Consider the following 19,197-nt stretch of genomic DNA (forward strand, 5'->3'; position numbering starts at 1 on the left):
GTTTATAAACAACGGACATTTCTATCTCATAGTTCAGGAGGTTGGGAAATCCAAGATAAAGGTGCCTGCAGATCTGGAGTCTGATGAGGGCGTGATTTCTCATAGATGGTGCCTGTATTAGTCAGGGTTCTCTAGAGGAACAGAATCAACAGGAAGTATTACTATAATAAGGGGATTTATTAGATTGGCTTACATGACCAGAAGCTGGATAGTCCACAATGGCCGTATGCAGCTGGAGAGCTGGAAGAACCAGCAGCTGAGCAGTCCAAGATGTGGAAGCCTCAGAACAAGAGGGATAAACAGTACTACCCTACTCTGAGACCAAGGCTTCTGGAAACTACCTGGAGAATCACTGGCAGAGTCCACTTTGGAAGAGTGAAGAAACGAGAGTCTGATATCCTCAGACCATTGACGCAGCAATCAAGAACCCGTTCAAGAAGAGTTGAGCTTGCATGTGCATCTGCGTCCTTGTTCTTCCAACTTTTCTGCCATTCCCCATCCTATTGGGTGGTGCTGCCCATGCTTAGGGAGGGGCTCCACCTGAGTTCACTATCGCACGTTCCAGTCATTCCTAGACACACCCTCATGGACACACCCAGAAGCTCGTAATCCAGGGCATCTCTTAATCCAATCAAGTTGACAATTCAAATTAACCATTACAGTGCCTTGTGGCTGTGGCCACAGGTGGTTGAAGGTTTAGTTAGAGCTCTGCAGTTTCTTTTAAGGGCACTAATCCCAGTCTAATCTAGTCGCCCCCTGAAGGTCACACCTTCTCATAGTATCCATCACCTTGGGAATTAGAATTTTAGCACAGGAAATTTGAGAGACACCGACATTCAGACCACAACCCTGGAGCTCGCCTGTGTATCTTGCAGTCAGTGCCTAGAGTGGAATTGCCCAAAGCAGGGTGTGTAGCCTGGGGATTGGATTGGGTGGCATGAGCTGGAGCAGCTGCCTGGGCAGCCTGTTCATGCATGAAGCTGACCTTTCCCTGCTGGCCCCAGGCCTTGCGCTGGGCCCACCAGACCAGGGATCCTGTGGGACCCACCTTACCAAGAGAGTACTCTGAGTAGGAGAGCATTAGGCGAGAAGGAAGGGAGTAAGACAAAGACAAAAGAGACAGGAGGGCTGAAAGGGAGGAAGGACTGAATGGGGAAGGGAGAGGCACTGAAGGGGCGGGTGGTGAGTGAGTAAGAGAGAGTGATGGGGACCAAGGTGGGCGACAGGGCCGTGTTGGGAGCAGTCTACCTTCCACGTAGCCCTGTTCTGCGGCTGGGTTGGGGATTGCAGCTGGCTGGCCCCCTGTATTCTCCAAGCCCAGCCCTTTCACAGACGAGGAGACCAAGCTCTGGGAGGGAGGGAAGAGGCATGAGGTTGGGGAGGATAGAGGCAGGGGTGCGGCTGGGCTTCCATCCCCTGCTCTTGGTCCAGTGCCCTTCCCACTTCCCAAGACCACGCTCAGAGAACCGTCTCAGCGTCAGGTGTGTGTGGGGGGTGACTGGAGACAGGCCCTGGAGAGGAGACCAGGGACTCTGAGGGGCCTTGGGCCCGCTCAGAGATGAGGCTGCTGAGGCCTGGCCCAGGCCAGTGAGCAAGAGCTGACCTCTTCTTCTGATTTGACTGTGGCTGCCCAAGACTGCTGGCTGCAGAGGGGACCAACCATTTGGGCCCTGAGGGCTTCAGCTGCTCCAAGGCTGCCCATGTTCTGTTCTGCTGGCTGGCCAGCTCCTGCTGGCTTGGCATTTCTCAGCCCCGTTCTCTCCCTCACTTTCTCTCACTTTCTCCTTTGCCATCTCTCCTTCCTCTCTGCCGTGGCTTGTGGCCTCTCTGGCAGGCTCTCTGGACCCTCTTGCTGCGGGTCCTCTCTCAATGCCTCTTTGTACCTGTCTTGTTTTCAGTGGATGCCACTGCAGCTGACCCCGCCTCCTGTGGTCACTCAGCCCCTGTCCCCTTCTTCCTTTTATTCATCTCCCATCTTTGCTCATGTCCTGTCTCTGTCACCTTCTGTCTCTGGTGTTCTCTCGGCCTCTGTCCCGTCCTCCCTCTTTCCAAGGCCCTAGGGCCCCAGCAGGCAGCGCTGGGCAGCACCGCCCTGCTCTCCTCTCCGCCCATGCCCGTCCTGCCCACCTCTGGTAACAATTACTCTGGGCTAGAAAGGAATCCTCCAGGGCCCCAGACAGGCCCACAGGCAGCACATGGGGACCAGATGGAAACCGATTCCTCAAGAAACTGAACACTGGGCAAAGAAGTGGGAGCCCCTGGAGAGGGCAGAGCCAGCCCAAGACAGAGATGCCCTGTGGCTGCCCTGGGGACAAACCCACCAGGAGCATCTTATGTGGCAGTTAGGACTATTCTGCTCCTGAGTTGAGAGGCCCACCAGGGGGCTGGCTCCCAGGACACAGATCAGGGGCAGCCAAAGATGGTGGACAAGGGCCTCTGGAAATCAAGTCCTCCTGGCCTGATTTACAGGCTGAAATCTCCATACCCCACCAGTGACCTTCTCAAGGTCATCAGTGACTAGGAAATAGGCCATAAGGCTGGAGTCTGAATGGTCTGGCTTCCAGGCCAGCTCCACCATGTGCTGGTTGTGTGACCTTGGGCAAGTCAGTGGACTTCTTAGTGTCTTTGCCTATAAATCAGAGCATTTGCTTCCAAGCTGACGGGAGGCCTGGTCTTCCCAGTTCAGCACAGGGCCTGGCCAGAGGGAGGGTCTCATTAATGACAGATAAATGAATAGTGGAATAATCATCACTGACCTTTCTAAAGCATAGAAACCTGCCATGGCTCCCCACTGCCTACTGAAGTGAAGTAAGCTCTAGGGGTCAATTTTTTGTCCTCATCTTCATTGGAGTTGGTCCAGCTAGGGCTCCCTCTTAAACATGGGGGGCCCTGCGTCTCTGCCCGCTCCACCTGCAGCTTCTTCTCGCTCTTCTGCTGTGAGTGCCTTCTCATCCACCCTTAGCGTGGTTGTGCCCCAGGGCAGGCCCAGAGTCTCAAGGTTGTGGAGATCCTGAAAACCCTGTCTCGCTCTCTAGCTGGGCCTCGCTCTGGACTCCTCCTCACACCCAGCCTGTTCTCTCTTGGACCTCGATCCTTAACAGGAGCCTGTGACTGTCTCTCCAGCTGCCCACTGCTCAGGCAGGCATCTGGCAGGCATCCCTGACTTGTGTCTTTCTCTCGGATGCCACGTCCAAAATGTCAGCAGATTCTCTTGGCCCAGCCTTCAGAAATACACCCAGAATCCTGTCTCCATTTCACAGGCTGCTGCAAAAGCCCTTGCTGACCCCCTGCTGCTGTTGTCCCCACTCCAGGCTCCTGTGAGACCCTTTTCAAAAACAAAACACAATGTTTATGTGACCACGCATTTGTTAAAACCCAAAGAACTGGACACCAGCCAGGTGTGTTTTACTACATATAAACCATATGTGAATTCAAAAATGCAACAACAACAAAGGAAATAGATCAGATTATTCCTCCAGACCTGCTGAACGGCTGTGAGGCTCTAAGTCAGCATTTTTCAAACTCTGGGTCAAGACCATTTAATAGGTTAGGAAATCAATTTAAGATCATTACTAGCATTATTTCTAAAAACTGAACAGAATAAAACACAATACATACATATAGTTTATTTCAGTTTATTTTTCTATATGGATATTTATACTAGATTGCAATATAAAACCTAATTCATATATTAGTTGAAATAAAAATTAAGTACTGCTCAGCATGGGTTGCCCCCAGACCCTGTGACCTCCTTACTTCATCTCTTACTGTCACTCTGCTGCAGATTTACTAACCTGCTTGCTGTTCTTATATCACGTCAGGCACATGGCTGCTTCAGGGCCTTTGCTCTGGCTGATCATTCTGCCTAAGATACTCCTCCCCCAGATATCTGTATGTCTCTCTCTCTTTCGCTTCCTTTACTTCTTGACTCAAATGTCAACCCCCAGAGAGAGGCCTTCCAGACTGGCATGTTTAAAACAGCCCCCACTTCCAGCTTTCCTATAGTTCACTTGCTTAACTTCATTTTTCTTTGTGGCACTTGATCTGTCCACTTCCTTCCACCAGAATGTCGGCTCTGTGTGCTGGGATGGTGCCAGCTTTATTCACTGCTGTGGTCCAGTGCCTAGAACCGTGCTTGGCCCACAGTGGACACTTAATGAATCAGCACCATCCTGGCCCTAAAGGAAAGTGCAGTCTGCCTTAGATGGCCTCTTGCAGTTGGTGACATTCCTAGTGGCTGCCTCTACTCACGGGAAGGAGGGAGGGCAGCCCTGAGGGTCTGCAGGGCTCCGTGGCCATGGCACTCTCTGGAGTCTTCGCTGCTTGTTAGAACCCCATCACGGATTGGCTTCTCGGTGCTCCAGAACCTCTCCTGGGAGTTCCTGGCATGCTGGGCCCCTCGTGGTCGCCACAGAACCCTGGGCCTGTGCCCTGCTGAGGTAGACAGCATGGGGCTGCTGTGGTGGGGACAGTTTGTTCCAGTCGACAGGACTGATTGCTCCAGCTGAGGCAAAACAGAGACACCCCAGCCAGATGGTTGGTGGCACGGGCCAGAGGGAGGCTTCTCGCCTGGGAGGCCGCCCCTCTGGTTTGGAAGCTGGCCTTGCTATGGCCTCCCATCCCACTGGTGGCAGCCAGAGAACCCCTCAGAGGCCCATGCCAGCCTCAGCAGTGACTGACTCTGTGGATGTGGGGCGGGGCAAAGGAGAGGACCACCCCAATGGCTCGAGGGTCAGGGGAAGTTCCCGCTACCAAAATGTTCTTGTTCCCCCAAAGAGCAGATCAAGCTCAGATTGCTGGGAGAGTCCATAGAGATCATGCACAGCAGCTCCATTCCCAGGGCAGAGACACTGAGGACACACATGAGTACTGTCCCCAGAGTCACCCAGTAAGCTGAGGCTACAACCCACCCTGCCAGCCATCAGTCTGGGGCATTTGAAACTGAGCAGCAGTCCCAGGATATTGTGAGCCAATCCCGAACAAAGGCTGGAGGCTGGCGTTCACTTGAGCCCAGGCAGGAGGAGGGCCTCTGTGGCCAAGATGACGCTCCATGGACTCCTTGTTAACACCAACTGGTTAGATTTCGACAGATAAAGCATTTGTGGAGTGGGGAGGGGAGGTGGATTAAGCTGTTTCAGAAGTGGGCCGTCCAGATCTGGTGGGTAAGGGTCCTGGACAAGGGGGAGGTGAGACCCAAGGTCTTATTCCCAGCGCTACCTGGGAAGTTTCTATCCAAGCCCCGCCCTACCTCACCCACGATGGGGGCCACCCCTCTCCCCCTCTGCCTCAGGCAGCACCGTCCCTACATACAGGTGGCTGCATCTCCTTGCCAAGTGCTAAAGCTATTTTGGGTTGCAGAAGTTACCAGTGGAGTGGTCTCCTGCAGAGATGCTGGGGGCTGGGGGCTGGGACACAGGAGCAAGGCCTGGGAAAACAGTCCATCAAAGCTGCCTGGGCAAGTCCCGCTGGCCATGGGGAGGAGAGGGCTGCAGGGTCACAGCAGGTGGCTAAATATAGGACACTTGGAGGTGGAAGTGGTTCCTGCCAGCCATAGGGGGCCATCCAGTTCCTTCTCTTGGGGCGGGATGAGGCTCTCCGGAACAGTGCGTGTGTGAGACTGACTGAGTTTGTGTGCTGGGCCCAGCCTGGGGCTGGATCCGATGCTGAAAGGACTTGGCATTAGATCTTGGTCTATGGCTGGGGTCAAGGCTTATGTTATCCCCTGTGTTATTCTTGAATTCCAACTGTTATCCATCGTTCCCTCCTCTGGGAACTTGTGCTTGGGGCTGAGACTCAGAGGTCCCTGCTCTCAGGAGCAAATGGCTTTCTCTGGGAGACAAGTTTGTCACTGGCTGACCCGTGGGTAACTGGAATGACTCACTCCAGAACATCCATGTCTCCCCAGTGGGAATGCAAGGTCCCAGAGGGATGGATTATATCTGGTGTACTGATATGAACCCAGAGCCCTTAGATCAGCGCCTGCCTCCAGGAGGTCCTCAGTAAATATTTGTTGAATAGCTGAATGATTAACTTTACCCAGAGCATCAGAACAGGCTTTATGGAGAGGTGGCCTGGGGTTGGCTCTTGGAGGCAGGACCAAAATCTGAACCAGTCCACTGGGGACATGAATATCAGAAGCAAATAACTGAAAGACACAACAATGTGTGGTACATGCAGGAACACTGGGTCTAGTTGATGTGAGAACCAAGATGGAAGAAAGATTGGAACAGCTCTCATGGGCTGTGGACGTAACCAAGGACCCTGTTGAGTAGCCTGGAGGTGTTAACATGGGGTGTAAAATGTGATCCATTCCTACAGGGAGAAAATTCTGGAACTTTAAGTCAGATTTATTTTTACTTTCTTAAAAAGAAAGATTTATGCTCCACCAATAAATAGATGGACATTGATGTCTTACCTTGTCCACACCATAGTAAGTCATATGTCCCCTCTCACAGGCTCATGAGAAAAGCTTCGTGGGTTTGGTTGACCATGACACCCTTGCCCAGTGAGCCTGCCACAGGATGTCATCAAGGCATTTACTTTTATGAAAACAAATGGTAGAATCTCCATGAAATTTATTATTGATAGAAGCAGTGGCCATAAAAATCTTCAGCATCATCCAGAGATTTACTAGTTATCTCACAGCAAAACCTTCAAAGACTTAGCCACCTTAGAGATGAGATACACCTTTTTATGAAAAGGCAAATTATACAATTGTGCTGGCTCTTTCTGTGATGACAGCTGATTCTATCCAGCAGATCTTAAAGCAAATAAATACATGGCACCTAGGTAAAGGCATCATTTTAAGACTGAAGAAGAAAGGCACTGCTTTTGGAAAGAAGCCCACGTTATGGAGAGAGCGGTCTGCAGAGCCAGGCTTGGGGATGATGATGTTGCAGGCGTAGTTGTGTGCATCACTACGTGTCACATCAGCGCGTGGAAAAATAGGGAGATCAAATGTTATACTTAAAAATCTTCCGAGAGTTTCGGTATGTTGTGAACAAGATGGTTGAAAATATTCAAAAAGTAACACCTTCTGATTAGTTTCCAGGGACGACTGATTGACATCAGTTGAATCAAGTATCAACAAAAAAAACCTGTGCCCGGAATTGACAGTTGCCTTTGTGATTTAGTAAGTGCTGCCGGAAGCACAGTCTTCCAGGTGGTGCTCTGGCCCCTAGGGAGGCATTGTCCCACTTAGAGTGGGCATTTCACCAAGTGAAAAGATAAATGGAATCTAGTACCAGACTCTCAAACGAGTGCACCACACCTTTATACTGAGATTTTATTTTAAAAAGCAACATGCTTAATCACTATTTTTAGTAGTGTTAGAGCAAAAAGATTATTAATACCATTAAATAAAATAAAAACAAAACTTTAAAAATGTTAAAACTGTCTGTGTTCAGTGGCAATTTTGGCACATACAGCCTTTTTTTTTTTGGTAATTTATCGAACATATTTATTTGCATGGCAGCACACGTATATAATTTTTATATAAATGAATGTGTATATTGGGTTCACTATGCACGCTTGCTTTCTTTTTCTTCCTTCCTTCCTTTCTTCTTTACTGGTAGGAGGATGGGATTCCTCCTTGGCTGAGAGCGATGGGAAACTAGGGAGCAATTTGGGAGGAGGACAGTAAACATTTGAGGCCGCTTTGGAAACTGCAGGCCTGGAGTCTGGAGGGGAGGGTGGGCAATGATCCAGACACGGCTCAGAAGGAGCTCAGCCGGGCTGGGTTGACAGCAGGTGGCGGGGGGCTGCAGGGGGTTTTCGCAGGGGGTTTTCTCAGGAGGCAGAAGAGCAGGCTATGGCAACCGAGGGGCCGAGGGACTGGGGAGAACTGGGGAGGTGCCCTGCTGCTGGCTGGGACACTGTCCCGTGTCTCAGGGTGGTGGTAGTATCCCTACTAAAGTGGGGGATGCAGTCGAAGGGGAGGAGCAGGTTTGGGGCAGTTCATTTTTAGGTGTCCCTCCCAAGTGGGAGAAATCAGAGACTAGGGCCCCAGGTCAGTAAGAGCAGCCAGGGACTTGATTCCTCTCTGCTCTCTCCTTGGGTTAAAATGTCCCCAAAGGCCAGACATGGCCTCCTCCTGACTAATTGTCCCCTCACAGCTCAGCTGAGCAGGGAGGGCTGCTCACAATGCTTCGTGCCAGCAGTCTGCGTGGGGCGGCCAAGGTCTCAGGTCCCAGGCCACCAGGTCTGCAGGTTGCCCTGGTAACAGGCTCTGTTATGATACTTCCCAGAGCCAGGGGTCTGTTAGTCAGAGCAAGGCAGGAAGGGGTCATCATGTCCCCTCTGGCCCTGGAAAGCCTGGCGGGCCAAATCTGGACACGCCTGGGAGTGGTCCAGGGATGGATCATTGTCTGGCTGAGCAGTGGCTGCCAGTGGGGGTAAATCAGCAGTCAACAGGAAGAGCTGGTCCCGCAGAGGCTCCCCTCAGGGACCTGTTCCCCCATCACTCCGTGATGCATTCACACTCCGTGATGCATTCACACGCTGTGATGTGGCGGCAGGCAAATCAGATCCTATGCTCAGTGTGTGTGGCAGGCGGAGGGGGGATGGTCCCTGCCTGTCAAGTAAGATGGGACTTCAGGGTACAACTAGAACTCAGCCTCGCAGACATGCTTCAGCCCTGTCCCCTGGGGAGGCTCCTACCCTTGCCTCGGGGAGGACACGCACTGCAGTTCCACTTCACAAGATCCCTTTGCAGGTCAACTCAGATCCACAGAGGAAAGGCCGCTCCCTTCAGATGGGGTTGGATAGTCTAATGTACCCTAGGATAGACAACTCCCTCTCTTCCTGGGCCTCAGCCTCCCCACTGTCTGTCAGCAGGTTGCCCAGGAGACCTGGTCCCATCTTCTCCTCTAAACCCACCTCCCTGACCCTGCCCAGTCACCAGCCCTACCCACAAAGCCTTGCTAGGCCAGGCCTCCCACCACCCCACCTCCAGGACACTGTCCTGTCTATGGGGACACTCCCTCCCACAGGCTTGCTGGTCTCACCCTACTGACCCTGGCTCCAGTGTGACCTCCCACTGCTGCAGGACCTGTGACTGAAGGCAGTGAGAAGTCCTGGCCCAGGACCCATGAATAAGCCTCCTTCACTCTGGGGTTAATGTCCCCATGCAGCAGTCCCTTCCATACTGTGCCCACCTGACCCTAGCCACTCTCAAATGCTGCCCCAGCTGAAGGGAACCCCCAGCTGAAGGTGCTGGTCTCAGAACGACCAGCCTGCATGGCCTCAGGGAGCCACTTCCCCTCCCTGAGTCTCAGTTTCCTTCTTGGTAGAGGGACGGTGTAGAGTGACCTCACAGGCCCACGACAGAGTTGGCTCCTGTGCTTCTGATCACATTTAAGGAATTGTTATTTTTATCCCCGACGACGTGGGCGGCTGGGTTTTTGGGCAGTGTGATGAATAGTCCGAGGCGTGGGCCACGCCCACTTCCCTCACCCCTCCTGCAGGCTGGGGAGACTGAGGGGCTTTGGGGGAGCCACGCCTTCCAGGAACCTGCCTCTCCACATGAATGTCAGGAAGCCCAGCGTCAACAGCAGGGCAGACCTGAATCACCCCGCCCTCCCCATCCCTCGGGAGCCCCGGGAATAGAACAGGAGCGGGAATAGAACAGGAGCCTTCCAAGAAGCAACCCTCGGCAGCGGGCCTGATGAGGACCTCGCCTCAGTCATCCTGCCTCTGGGTCACTCAGAGGAGGTCACCTGAGCTTCCTGGCCAGGGCACCGTGCTTACTGCCTCCCCAGGCCTCCCACCCTGAATCTTACTGTTCCAGATCCCAACATTTGCCTGACGGTTTCCCAGTGCCCCGTCCAGGTCTAAACTGCTCCCTCTACCTGGGCTGCCCTCTCTGTCCCTCTGGACCCAGTCACTACCCCTAGGAAGTGTCTCCAGGTTGCTCACCTGGAAGGGACCTTCCTCAGCACCTTGCGGGCATCCTGTAAAGGTCCTAAATAAGAATCCAGCTCCGTGGGGTGGGGTGGGGGGCTTCACAGTGGTCATCTTTTTCCTCTATTTTACAGACCAGGAGGCTGAGGCTCAGGGAGAGTTAATAACTTGCCCCTAGTAATTTGCAGACCTAGGATTCTGAGCAAGATGTGAAGGCCCCTTCCCACACATCCCACTTCCCACGCAACCCACTTCCATAGTCTCCCTGAGGTCAAATGAAGTCAATGTCCTCAAGGTTGAGCTTAAAAAAATAAAAAATTAACCTGAAGTTACCAGCGTTTCTCCAGAGTTCTTTTCGCCAAACTACCAGCACTGTAAACTTCGGATAGAGACGTCTCCCAAAACAAAACACCAAAGACCTGGGAGGAATTTGGAAGTCCAGGGTCTCCTCAGGTCCTCTCAGCACTGCCTGTTGACCCTGATGATAATATCTTCCCCAGCATGAGGACAGCAATGACATCTATGGTCACCAAGTAACTCCATGACAAATAAAGCACTAAGGTTTTGCCTCATTTCATCACAACAGCTCAGCAATATGGTACTATTGTCCTCTATCACTGGGTGGGGGACTGGAAGGGACGGCATAGAGAAGTTGTCTATGACCTGGACAACTCTACCTAACTCTAAAGTTCATGCTCTTAACCTACTCACCAAGGACTTCCCCACACTTCCTTTCAAAGGGCAGGGCCTTCGCCATGGCCAGGGGACCTCTGTGTGGGGGAAGCACTGGGTCTCTGGTCAGGGACTTGCCTGGAGCCTCCCCCAGGGCTTTCTCTCTCCCAGGGGCCAGAGAGCTGAGCAGGCCCTTTGCACCTTCTGGTCTGGTCCTGCCCCTGCTCACAGGGATTGTCGTGCTCCATGGATGTGTGGAAGTTGTCACTGAGGAAGAAGCCTGGGATGCAGGTCTTCACTCTGTCACTTATTTGCTGTTCAGTGATCTTGGGTTACTCAGTTGTCTAGGCCTCCTGGAGATTGTCTCACAGATGAAAGGAGGGTGTGGAGGTGACATGAGCAGGTGCGTCGTGGCCTTACTGGAAGCGAACCAGGTCAGTGGTGGGGTGGAGGGCTGAGCAGAAGGAAGCCTGACCCGTGAGACCAGGTCTATCAGGTGGGTCAGGAAGCCAAGGAAGGAGGGCATGGGAGCAAGAGATGCCACCCCTGTGTGGGGACAGGAAACTTGAGTGAGATTTGCTCCCTTCCTGTGGGCAGGATGAAGAGAGAGTGCTCTCCTTTGGAATGTGCCCCTCTGCCTGCTCTGAGCCATGCTGCAAGACACAGACCTCCAGCATTTGGGCTGAATTAGGAGCGTCAGACGTCAGCTGCCTCTGAATCACAGGCTGCTCGAGCCCAGGGAGCACGCAAGGATCACATCCTGGAGGGCGGTTTTCCCGCCGTGTCCGGCAGGCTTTGGGGAACTTTGGGGTGCCCAGGAGGAGGGGGCTCTGGGCCTCACTCTGGCTTTTCTCACAGCAGCTCCCTGTATCTACTTTATAAATTGGATTCTTCTTATTTCAAGAGATGAGAGGAATCCGCATCCAAATAGAGAAAGGGAGAAAAACCACACATGTATCCCATGTTCTCATTTTACAGAGTTCTGGAGAAGTCACAAGCCAGACAGTGGGAGGATGGGAGTAGAGCCCTGTCTGCTGGGCTCATTAGCGTGTGTCTTCGTTCACTGATCAATTCAACAAGCGTGCATCAAATGTCCCCACTGTGCCAGGCATGGTGGTGACCAGGAGGATTCGGTGCAAACCAAAATAGACAGAATCCCTGTCCACAGAGCTTAAAGTCTAAGGGATGACATGATTCATAACAGTCCACATGTTAGCACTTATTTCCAAGTGCCATTTATTTTACATGTACCAATTCTTATGACAACCCTGGGCAGTAACTAAATCCCCAATGAATAGATGAGGAAACTGAGGTTAAAATGGGTGAAGCAATGTGCCTAGGGCCGGGCAGCTGGTGAATAGTAGAGTTGGAAATTTGAATCTTGACTACCTGGTTCCAGAGTTCAAGCTAGTTTGTATTCCACTATAGATAAATATAGTCTATCTATGTGTTTTACTTACACACAGGGGAAACTGGGAATGATAGATCAGGGAGGTGGAGGTGTTGGCCAAGGCTTCCCTGAGGAATGCTTGAGTTAAAGTGAGTAACTGATTTTAAAGTGTTTCAAATGTCATTCAGTAGTCTTCTCAACAGATATTGCTGGGACAACTGGATAAACAGGTGAAATAATGAAGTCAAACCCCTACCTCACACTATATGCAAAATCGACACAAAATATATTAAAAATATCAACATAAGGGCAAAAGCTATAATACTCTTAGGAGAAAATACAGTTGCAAATCTTTGTGACCTTGAATATCACACCAAAAGCCCAAGTGACAAAAGAAAAGTAGATACATCGAACTTCATCAAAATTAAATACCTCTGTGTCAGGCATGGGGGTACATACCTGTAATCCTAGCTATTCCAAAGGATGAAGCAGGAGAATTGCAAGTTCAAGGCCAACCTGGACAAATTAGTGAGACCATATCTCAAAATTAAATAAAATAAAAAGGGCTGGGGATGTAGCTCAGTGGTTCAGTGGCCTAACATGTGTGAAGTCCTGGGTTCAATCCCTAACAACACACACACACACACACACACACACACACACACACACACAAATTGGATACTTCTGTGCTTCAGATAAAAGCCATCAGGAGAGTGAAGTCAGAAGCCACAGAATGGGAAAAAAATCTTGAAAATCATGTATCTGATAAGAGACTTGTATCTAATATGTAAAAAGAATACCTGCAACTCAATAATCAAAAGACAATCCCATTAAAAAGTGAGCAAAGGATCTGGAAAGACATTTCTCCAAAGAAGATGGTACGAATGGTCAATAAGCATGTACAAGATGCTTACCACTCAAGTGGCATGCGACAGATGCCACTCAAACCACAATGAGATAACCCCTCACACCCACTGTGATGACTGTAACTAAAAAGAAAGTAAAAAGGGTTGATGAGGATGTGTGGAAATTGGAACCGTAACACAAGCATGGTAACAGTACAATGATACAGTATCTGTGGTAAATAATCCATCAGTTCCTCAAAAGCTTAAACGCGATATTATCATATGATCCAGCAATTTCACTCCTAGGAATTTTCCCGAGAGAAATGAAAACATATGCCCACATAAAAACTTGTACGTGAATGTTCATAGCACCATTATTCATAATAACTAAAATGTGGAAACAGCCCAAAAGCCCATCAACTGGTGAATGAATAAATAAAATGTGATGTCATCAGGCAATAAAATATTACTAGGCAATATGAATAAAGGGGCACTGGTACAGGTTACAATGTGGATGGACCCTGAGAACATTATGCTAAGTGAAAGAACTCAGTCACAAAAGGCCACATGTTGTATGATTCCATTTATATGAAATGTCCAGAATAGGCAAACCTGTTGAGACCCATATTTGATTAATGGATGCCTACTGGGGTCAGGGAATGACCGCTAATGAGCATGGAGTTTGGGTGAGGGGTGAGGCAAATATTCTAAAATTGATTGTGGTGTTTTTCCAACTTTGTGAATGTGCTAAAAATAATTGAATTGTACATTTGAAATAGAAAGTAACTATATAATAAAGTTGTTATTTTTAAAATATGGATGAGCTGGGTTTGGTGCACAAGCTTGTAATCCCAGCTACTTGGGAGGTTGAGGCAGGAGAATTGCAAGTTTGAGGCTAGCCTGGGCAACTTAGCAAGACCAGGTCTCAAAATCGAAAAATAAATAGGGTTGGGGTTGTAGCTTGGTGGGAGAACACCCTTGAGTTCAATCCCTAGTAGTGTAATAACCAAATAATAAGACAATGGATTGATGAAGATGTGTTAACTATAGATATGGAAGAAACTAAGGAAACTATATGTGCAAAGGCCCTGTGGCTGGGAGCCTGGCATGTTTAAAAAAGAAAAGAAAACCATGTGGCAGCAGCTAATAGGGTAAAAGAAAAAAACGCAAGAGGAGAGGCTGGAGAGTCAGTAGGCTGGCTGTCGAGGGCCTGGCCTTAAGTACCCCAGCAAGGCTGCATGGAAGCAGGCAAGCGCTGTGGGGCTCTCACAGGGGTGCAGTTGATGGCACACAGCTTGCTTCTGCCACTCGGGCTGTCTTGCACTTCCTTCTTTCTGGCTTTGCCTACCTACCTGGGGGACCCCAGGGCAGGAAGTGGGTTCTGGAGGAACTAATTGCAGAAAGAATTGTCAGAAGTCTCTGTGGAGGTTCAGGTGCCAGCTCTGCAGCTCACTGTGTGATTGGCAGGTGCTTTTCTCTCTCACAGAACTCTGGTTTTCTGAGTACTCTGTCGGCCCTCCCTGCTCTCCTTTCCTGAGGGCCCTGGAGAGGAGGGGCTGTGTGTCCAGCCCTTTGTGAAGAAAGGTTCAAAGGTCATGATGTCTCTGACACAGGCTCCTTCTTTCTGGGTTCCAGGGCCTGTGTGGGCAGGGCTCCGCAGCCCCGCTCTGTGGTTGATGGGGTGCTGCAGACGGAGCTGGCTCTAATCCTGAGATTGGAGGGGAAGAGACCCAGACCTGTGGGCCGCTCCTCCCTAGTGCCTGGGCACTTGGGGTTGTCAGGGAGGGAGGGAGCTGGGAGCTGGAAGCCTGGGTCCACGGCCCTGGTGCTGACTCACTGCACAGTGAGGAAGGACATGTGGACTCTGGAGAGGCGCAGAGTCTGGGGTCTCCGCAGCTGGAGTCTGTTCTTGTTCGTTGATCAGACACTGCCTTCCTGTGCAAACTGAGAGTCATTCCAGGTAATATTGGTGCTGGGCTGAAGAGGGGGCTGAAGCCTGGAGAGCCAGAGCCCTACCTAAGGTCACACAGTTGCTGAGGGGCAGAGGACGTCATCGAAAGTCAGATGGGGAGGAGGGAGGAGGGCTTCTGGTCCAACCTCCACACTGTGCACTGACAGAAGCCATAAAAGCTCAGATCTCCCACCATTATAGGGTCGGGCCAGCCTGCAGACACTGGACAGATGGGTGACAGGAAATGGTCATCAGGTCTCTATTGCCCAACCCCAGGGCCTCTTTTTCAGATACCTTGGACATTTTCCCAACATCCCATTCCTTATCCTAGTCACCCCACCCCACACTCCCCCATAACAGCCCCTCTGGCCCTCTCTCCACCCCAGACCCCCTTCCTGATTCCCAACCTGGAGCCTGCAGTCCCAGAGTCAGGGTCAAGCCCTGGCTTTGCTGGTCTTCAGCCCAGGATCCAGCCACCATATAACCACGCTTGCTGTGTCCTAAACAAAGCCCGTCACCTGACCCCCATTCTACTCACCACCCTCTGGTACCCATGGGTGATGGGTAACATCACCCACTCTGTGCTTTCGCCAGCTAGACACTGTGGGGACATCTGTCCCTTGCCCCCTTCCCCTGACAACCTCTTGCTTACCAAGGCCATTCTTTCGTCTCTGAAAGAGACCTTCCCCGCCCCTTGCCCTTGATCCGGTTCACCCCCCGCCCCGTGCCTTCCCAGCGTCCCACCCACCTGGCAGTGGCCAGAGACCTCTTTTGGACTCGCGGTTCTGACCAGTGTCCTCCAGGAAAGCCCAGACTCCTCCACCTGGGGTCGAAGACTCTTCCTCCTGTCGTGCTGGCTCCTGCTCACCTGGTAGGCTGCCATGCTCTCGCCGTTCCCATCGGGTGCCGTTCTCCACACCAACCAGACTTTTGGGTCGTCCCTCAGGCCTTTGTCCCCCAGCTCCGTCTGCCCAAGGCTCTTTTATCCTCCTCTCTCTGGTGTCACTCCTCAAGGTCCACATCGCTCATTGATTTTCCCCAGATAGTGGGACTAGGCCCTTCCTGTGCCCCCAGCTCCATCAATGGTGCCCTGTGCAGACCTTGACTGTGTGCCTGTGACACTGAACACACAGCCCCCTCCCCAGCCTGGGAGCACCTCAGCCCAGAACCTGGACTTATGAGGTTCAGGAAAAAAAGGGGAAGGAAGGAAGGGAGGGAAGGGAGGGAAGGGAAGGAAGAACTGTACTTTTTAAGTGTCTGCTCAAGCACCTCCTCTCCCATGGTTACCCCGAGACAAATCACATCATAGCCACCCAGGCCCTTAGCTTGCATGTCTGTGTGGCACAGCTACAGGTAGCGCATGTCAATCACTCATGTGCACACAGACCCTGTAATGTCACAGCTGAAGGCCCTTGACGCCACTCTTGGATTCATAGATGGGGAAACTGAGGCTAGAGATGAGCAGGCACTGCTGAGTGTCACACTGCAGACCAGAGCATAGCCAAGATTCAAGACTGAAACTCAAGTCCCTCTGAATGGGACTCAAGTCACTCTAAGTCTGCCGCCTCCTCTGGCCAGCAAGGCAGGGCAAGGCCCTGCTCCCCAGGCCTCCTGTTGGACTTCTTGATCCTGGAGCACATTGTGGAGGCAGCCTTTGGGGTAACCAGGCCAGAAAGGGTTCACCTTACCAAGTCACAGGTTCATGAGCAGCAGGGCTTAAGTGCAATGGCCCAGGTGCCAACGGTGATGGGGTGATGGTGGATGGGAGGTCATTTAGAGGCGATTTGAAGCCCTTGAGTCTTTGTGGCACAGCCCTGAGCACCCAGCCCTTCCCTTGCTTCCATGTGTGCGCACATACTTGTGTGTGTGTGTGTGTGTGTGTGTGTGTGTGTGTGTGTGTGTAAAGTGCTGGGGATTGAATCCAGGCCCTTGCGCCTCAGCCTCCCGAGCCCCTGGGAGCACAGGTGAGCGGCACCGCGCCCAGCTCCATCCTCATCTCTTTAAAGCTTGCTCTGGCTCAGCTGGGCAGAGATGGTCCTGGGATTGACACCCCCGCTCCCAGCCTTCCCCAACTGCTGCTTGCACGCTCACGCAAGTGGTCTAACATCCTGGTACCTCGGTTTCCTTCTCTACGGAATGGAAATAACAAAATGTACTTTGTAGCATTGCTGTGGGAATTAAATGAGTTAACACAGAAATCACTCAAAACAGTGCCTGGCACCTAGGAAGTTCTTGCTGGTGTGAAGGGACTTTGCTTTAGGTCACACTGGTATATCAGCTGGCCTGGTGGGCTCTGTGCTGCTCTCTGACAGGGCATCTGGGCCAATATGACATTGACAGAAAGGTTCCTTGAAGTCCTTCCAAAGCTTGTGACTTGAAGGTATGAGTCAAAGGGGGAAAGCACACACCCCGGGTGTCCAGGAAGAGGACCCCCGAGCAGAGCCGGTTCTCCCTTCTCCCTGCTGACTCTCAGGGTTGCAGGGCAGTGAGGGGGTGGGGAAGGTCCATCCCCTGGTGTCTGCTTTGTGTCTTCCCAGGGCTGGTCCCTCCTCACATCAAGGGAGGCTCGGCGGGAGAGTTTACATTCCCAAGTACCCCAGACAGCGGCCGATAAGAACGTCTCTGGTCTGGGAGCCTGGCAGTGACTTTATCTCTCTAGATAGGGCCCGGCTGGCCCAGGCTGGGGGAGGAGAGGGAGTCTTCTGGTTTCTAAGATGTCTCAGAGCCAGACGCCCAGGTGCTGCCAGCTTCCTAACTATCGTGTGGTTTCCCCAGAATCCTCCATGGCCTGGTTCCTGCCTGCTGTCCTCTCCTCTCCCCCTCCCCACTCACCCTCGACCAGAGCCAGCCAGGGCCCGTCCAGACTATTTCCTTCATATCTGGTCAGTCTGTGAGCGGCCGGAGGGCAGGTCCTTCTCTGACCCCACAGAGCTGAGCGCCTGACACTTCATACCCAGTCAGAGCTCCTCTCTTCCCCAAAAACCTGCTCCTCCTCAACCTCCACACCCCCACACCCACCCCACGTCCCCAGAGACAGGCAACATTTTCGACCTCTTCCTTCCTCCTAAGCCTCAGAGCCCTGTATTTATTTAATGAGCACTTACTATGTGAGAGGCACTTGATTAAAACCCCAAAACTCCTGAGAGGGACTGTTACGATTCCCATTTGACATAGAAGGGTTTGTATGGAGGGTTGGTGACTTGCCTAAAGGCCCACAACCAGGAGCCACAGAGTAGGGCTTTGAGGATCAGCACAGAGGGCACAGAGTGGGTGGGAGGACTGACCCAGGATGAGCTCACCTGTACATGGCTGGGGGTGACAGTGACTCAGGAGGGCTGCAGAGGAAGAAGAGGGATGTTCCTGTTGCCTGTCGATATGTAACAAGCCACCTGAAACTGAGTAGCTTGAAGCGATGACATTTATTTTGTTCTCTAATCTGTGTTTGGGCGGGACTCCCGGGGGTCAGTTTGCCTCTGCTCCAGTTGACCTGCCCTGGGTTGGTTGAAGTCTGAAGCTGGAATCGCCTGAAGAGTTGTTCATTCTGTGTTCAGCAGCTGGAGCTGGCTGTTGGCTCAGCTGGGCTTTTGGTCAGGACACCTACAGTGGCTTGTGCTTCATCTTCGAGTGGATTGTGCTTCCTTGCAGCCGGTTGCCTGGGTCCCAAGGGCAAGCAATCTGTGAGAGAGACAGACAGAAAGATCAACAGATGCACAGTTGGAAGCTGTATCAACTTTTAAGAGTTAGCCCAGGGAACTGTGCAGTCTCCTTTCTGTCACATCCTATTCATTGTGGCAGTCACAAAGGTGTGCCCAGTTTCAAGGTGAAGGGGGATGGGATCATCTCTTGATGCGGAATGACAAGGTTCAAGTGTAGAACTGGAAATACTCTGGAGGCTATTTTTGGGAACTCTGCCACAGGGACCTCCTCTCCTGGCTGTCATTGGTGGTCCCCCTTCACTGATCTGACAAGATACTTCTGGGGACTTGATGGGTATCTCCCCTTTCACTCATCTTTGAAAGCATGGCCCTAGATGGTGGCAGGGGCGAGACTGGATATCTGTCTACTGAGCACTTAATATGTGCCAGGTCCTACACTGGGCATGGGAGGCCCTTGGTCATTGGATCCCTGCCATGTGGGTAAACTGAGACTGAGAGAGGTGAGGTGACTCACCAAAGTCACAGGAGTCATCGATAATGCCGGGGTTTGAAAATCAGGTCTGCATGACTCTGAAAGTCCTTCTGCTGCCCATGCACCCGCTTTCCCTGGGGGTAAGATAAGGAAGGTGTGATGGGGTGAGGGCTTGAAGCTCCTTGACCCTGGGCAGATCTCATCTCTCTGAGCTTCAGTTTCCTCATCTGTCCGACAGACTCATAACCTCTATATCACAGACTTTAAAAACAACAACGATAAAAATAATGAAATGAAACAATCTCAGTTAT

At 51.7% G+C, this 19,197-nt stretch overlaps 1 protein-coding gene across 1 annotated transcript in view; it reads right to left on the reverse strand.

Moving 5' to 3' along the window:
- Positions 1–18,946, reverse strand: part of LOC124959601 (iron-sulfur cluster assembly enzyme ISCU, mitochondrial-like) — a 55,599-nt gene extending 36,653 nt beyond the window's left edge. Inside the window, 2 exon segments of the mRNA XM_047517997.1 lie at positions 18,360–18,433; positions 18,929–18,946. Coding sequence (XP_047373953.1) covers positions 18,360–18,433; positions 18,929–18,946 — 92 coding nt within the window.
- Positions 18,947–19,197: the final 251 nt, after the last annotated feature.

Source organism: Sciurus carolinensis, chromosome 11 (genome assembly GCF_902686445.1).
Source record: "Sciurus carolinensis chromosome 11, mSciCar1.2, whole genome shotgun sequence".
Taxonomy (NCBI): domain Eukaryota; kingdom Metazoa; phylum Chordata; class Mammalia; order Rodentia; family Sciuridae; genus Sciurus; species Sciurus carolinensis.